General features: G+C 50.8%; 1 protein-coding gene across 1 annotated transcript in view; it reads right to left on the minus strand.

The window, feature by feature from the left end:
* Nucleotides 1-3,592: 3,592 nt before the first annotated feature.
* Nucleotides 3,593-4,286, minus strand: part of SNRNP70 (small nuclear ribonucleoprotein U1 subunit 70) — a 15,153-nt gene continuing 14,459 nt past the window's right edge. Inside the window, exon 11 of the mRNA XM_025048471.1 lies at nt 3,593-4,286. This exon is cut by the window's right edge and continues 47 nt beyond it. Coding sequence (XP_024904239.1) covers nt 3,754-4,286 — 533 coding nt within the window. The 3' untranslated portion in view covers nt 3,593-3,753.

Below are 4,286 nucleotides of genomic sequence, written 5' to 3' on the forward strand. Positions count from 1 at the left end.
CTGCGGCACCCTCCGCCCCCAGCGTCTGTCCTGTTTGCGATCCTATTCCAGCCTCTCTGCAGCTCTTTCCATCTGTCTATCTGTCCTCCCAGCCACACCTGTCTGTCCCTTCTCTATCCCTTCTTTCCACGTTCACTGGACAAACGTGTTAAACATCTGGGCCCAAGACGATGGACACGATGGCGAGCAGGGCACACTGCCTCACGGAGCTTAGCCTCTGGTGGAGCGGGGCAGACGACCAGCTTACAACTGTGGTCAGAATTGGGAGTGGGGAGGTCATGACCTAAGAGGGACATCGACATGGAGTCCTTGGAGGTACAATCGTCAAAACATGGGGGCAAGGATCACTTTCTAGGCAGAGAGTCTACATGGCTGGACAGGAGAGTAGGTATTGGGGTGACTTGTGAAGAAGGTGAAAACGTGGGCAGGATGCAGTTTATGCTTGGACTTGTGAGTTGACACACACACGTTGAGAATTTTGGACTTCATGGTAATTCCAAAGAATAAAATGTGATATTCAAATGTGTATCTGAAGATCACTATGGCCATCGTGTGGCCACTAGACTGGATGTGAGTGGAGACAGGGGACTGATCAGAAGGCTGTCCGAGCGTCTGTGATGGCTGGGACCAGGGCAGAGGCATGGAGGATAGGTGGACAGATATGAAAATGTGTAGACGTTCAGTGATCAACTGCATACGAGGACCAGGAGGTAGAGAGGGGTATTAACGTGCTTGTGGGGCCTTTTGCTTGGTCTAGGCCGGAGATAGTGGAGACTTCAAATCTGAATATCCGAGTAGCCTGTAAACAGGGGTCCCCAATCCCTGGGCCATGGACTGGTACCAGTCTGTGGCCTATTAGGAACTGGGCCACACAGCAGCAGGTGAGTGGCAAGCGAAGCTTCGCCTGTATCTGCAGCTGCTCCCCAGCACCAACATCACCGCCTCAGCTCCGCCTCAGATCATCAGGCAGTGCATTCTCATAGGAGCACTGGCCCGTGGTGCCAAAAAGCTTGGGGACCGCTGCTGTAAAGTATCCAAAGCTTGCAAGCAGTTTCGAGAATTTAGACAAAGATGGTAAATAAAACCATAGAAATGGACAAGAATGCTGGGGACGAGACCATAGAATGAAGAGGACCGGAGGCTGAGTCCTCAAAATTCCTAGCACTTAAGTCAGGAAGAGGACAAAGAATGGCCAGAAAAGGAAGCAATCAGGTGAGTGAAACTAAAGAAATCTGCTAGTTACTTCTGTACCTAAGAAACGTGCTTTCTCAACTTATCAATTTTAGTTGTAATTATTACATATTGATTTTCTGCTTACAACCCCTCCCCTTCCCATGGTAGTTTCACGGTACCAGTTTTCAGATCGATCGATGAAGTGCTCACATCACATCTAAGTACTTTCTGAGTAGTGTGCTGTGATTACATTTCCTTTCTTGAACAGCTTGTTTTTTTCCGTGATTTCTATTTTTGTTCCTTTCATCACATTCTCGATTTTTCCATCACAACAGGTATCTTGCTGAGTCTTTTTGTTTATCCTCAAACACTCCTAGGCAGTCCTCTGACCCCCATCTGGTCCAAGTGCTCTCTAGAAACTGCCATCCTGGGACTTCACTGCTTTGCGGAGCTGGGTCGTTTTAAATCCCGCCTTCTGGTCAAATGTATTTTGTTAACATCCTAAAAAGATTGAGATTTCTCTTACATTCGTCTTAATTCTTTTATTTCCCTCACACTTCTAGTCTAACAGGTATGTTGAGGTTATCTAGTATCTAAGCAACTATCAAATAACCTACTAAATTCTTAATGTTGTTTCCCAGTTTTAAAAATTGTTATTAAGATTCCAGATCTGTTAAAATTCTCCATTTTCCCTCTTATTTAGTGAACATATTATTTTAATTTCTGCTAACTCCAGCAGAATCATGCCTGGGCCTGCTTCTATTGCCTATTTTTTCTCTTGGTTTTCAGTAATTCAAGTCCCTTTTTAACACGCCTGATGATTTTGAGTGGATGCTGAGCACTGTGTACTAACAATGGAAGAGGCTCTGAATATCTTTCGCAGGTTTTCTTCCGGCAGGCAGATCACCTAAAACCTGACGAGGCCTTGGTCTGTTTCCCTTGCCGCCCTATTCCAATATCATGGTACTCTGGGGTCTCAAGCACAGCCGCTCCACCTTGGCAGGCCTTGAACCCCAACCCATCTCCCCCAGAACTACATGGCTGCTGAGAACTCTGCTCAGGTCATTAGCCTCTGTACTGCTTTGGGTCTTGCAATAACGAGCAGCTTAGGAGCTGGCCAGCTCCTGAAAGAAAGATGTCATGTAGGTGAGGGCCCAATGCCCAATGTGGGAACTTTACCAGGTCCCAGCTGTCTGGTGCAACCTCTGTGAACCCAGCCCTGTGGAAGACTGCAACCTTCTGAGTCTAGTCCTCCATGATAAACTGGCAAATGTCAATATAAAATTCACCTGTGTACTTGCCTTTTCTTAGGGATCAGACCCCCTCAAGTCTCACCAACATTGTTTACCCCTGAATGTCTTTCACAAGTTGTTCATATATCTTGTCCAATCTTTAAATGAGCTATTCTTCATGGCCAATTCCAGAAGCCTAGTTGCAACATGTGGAGTATTTATGAAAATATGCCTATTTATCCGGTAGTCTTCTGTTGCAGGAAATGCCCGCGATCTTTGGCTGTGTGTTTATAAACACCAGGCAGTCAGAAAGCATACTGGGATCCTTCTGTACAGTCATGTGACAGAATACTGCTGGGCTATCAGGCCATGTGCCTCGAGGCTGGGAAACTTCTAAAAGACCAAAGCAGATCCTGGCTGGTCTACTCTAGGCAGCCAACGCCCAGTTCCCAGGCACCCTGAGCGCTGACACAAAGGACTGTTGCATTCAAATTCCACCTCATCTCCCCACCTTGTTGTACCTGGAGTTTCAGCCTTGAGCCTCTCCAGGGTCCTGCAAGGCTCTCTGGCTCCCTTTTCAAGTGGTCACCAGACTGGTCTTCTCACCACCACCTTAATCTTTCATCCAGACATGTGCCGAAACCTCCGCTGCTCATGGAAGCTCTTCTGTTTCTTGTTATTCCTCCGCTACCACTGGGAAGCATGGAGCAGAAAGACAGATGGGGAAGCTGCTGTCGTCAGCTGCAGGCCCTTTTCCATCCTGGCCCTGTGAGGCGTTCCTGCTCTTCCCAGCCTTCTCATCCTTCTGTCCGGTTCTCGTTTCTTCACCCTGTTTCCTGCTCTCCAACTCAAACGACAGCTACCCTTTCCCACATTCACAGTTGCAGCTTCCACTGAGGAATCTGATAAAGACCCTCCACTGCAGCCAAGTTAGGAGTCTGGACAGCCCACAATGCATGGAAGAGGTTTAAACAAGGCAGGGGGAGCCAGACCAACACTAAGGGGTCAAGGACCCACACAATGGCCTTCCTCGCCCCATTTAAACAGTTCCGGTATACCTGGGTACCCCTAGCCTTAGGTTCCAGGCACACCCTGAAACACACACCAAAGTAGGGTCATCCGAGTCAGGTGATAACTTTCCGGGGAAGACCTTAACAACGGTGAAGAAGAAACCAAGGTGCCCAACATCAACAGGAAATTAATTTTATTTTTAAATCCAAGGGGCCAGAACAAATAAGGAGACTCCTACGCTTGGCTGGCAAACTTAGGTGATGGCCAATGTTGGGGAAGAGGAGGACAGCAAGGGGCTGGTTAGGAACACGTCCAAACAACAGGTGAGAGGCCCTCTTCACTCTGGCGCAGCCTCCATCAAATACCCGTTCTCCGGAGCAAGGTACCCATCGCCTCCCTCGGACTCCATGTACATGTCTCGGCCGTCGTTGCCCAGACCCTCTAGCCCGTTGTCCTGGCCGCCACCACCCCCGCCTCGGGCCTCATCCCTGCCCCGCTCCCCACCCCGCTCCCCCCGCTTGTGCTCCCGATCCCGGTCTCGGTCCCGGTCCCGGCGCCGCTCCCGCTCACTCCGGTGGCTCCGACGTCGTTCCCGGTCACGATCCCGGCCCTTCTCCTCGGGGCCGTCAGGGCCATCAGGACCCAGCTCCCCAGGAGGCCCATCGTCAGGAGGCGCGTCGCCAGCCTCAGAGGGCTCCGCCATGTCGCCACCGCCTCCACTGCCACGCAGCTCCTCCTTGCGCTCGCGCTCCCGTCGCGCCCGCTCCCGGCTTCGGCTGCTTCGCCGCTTCCGGTCCCGGTCCTTGTCCTTGCTGCGTTCCCTGGAGCGCCGCCGCTCGTCCTTGTCGCGACTCCGGGAGCGCCGCCGCC

This window comes from Pteropus alecto, unplaced genomic scaffold (genome assembly GCF_000325575.1).
Source record: "Pteropus alecto unplaced genomic scaffold, ASM32557v1 scaffold41, whole genome shotgun sequence".
In the NCBI taxonomy this organism is placed as follows: Eukaryota; Metazoa; Chordata; class Mammalia; order Chiroptera; family Pteropodidae; genus Pteropus; species Pteropus alecto.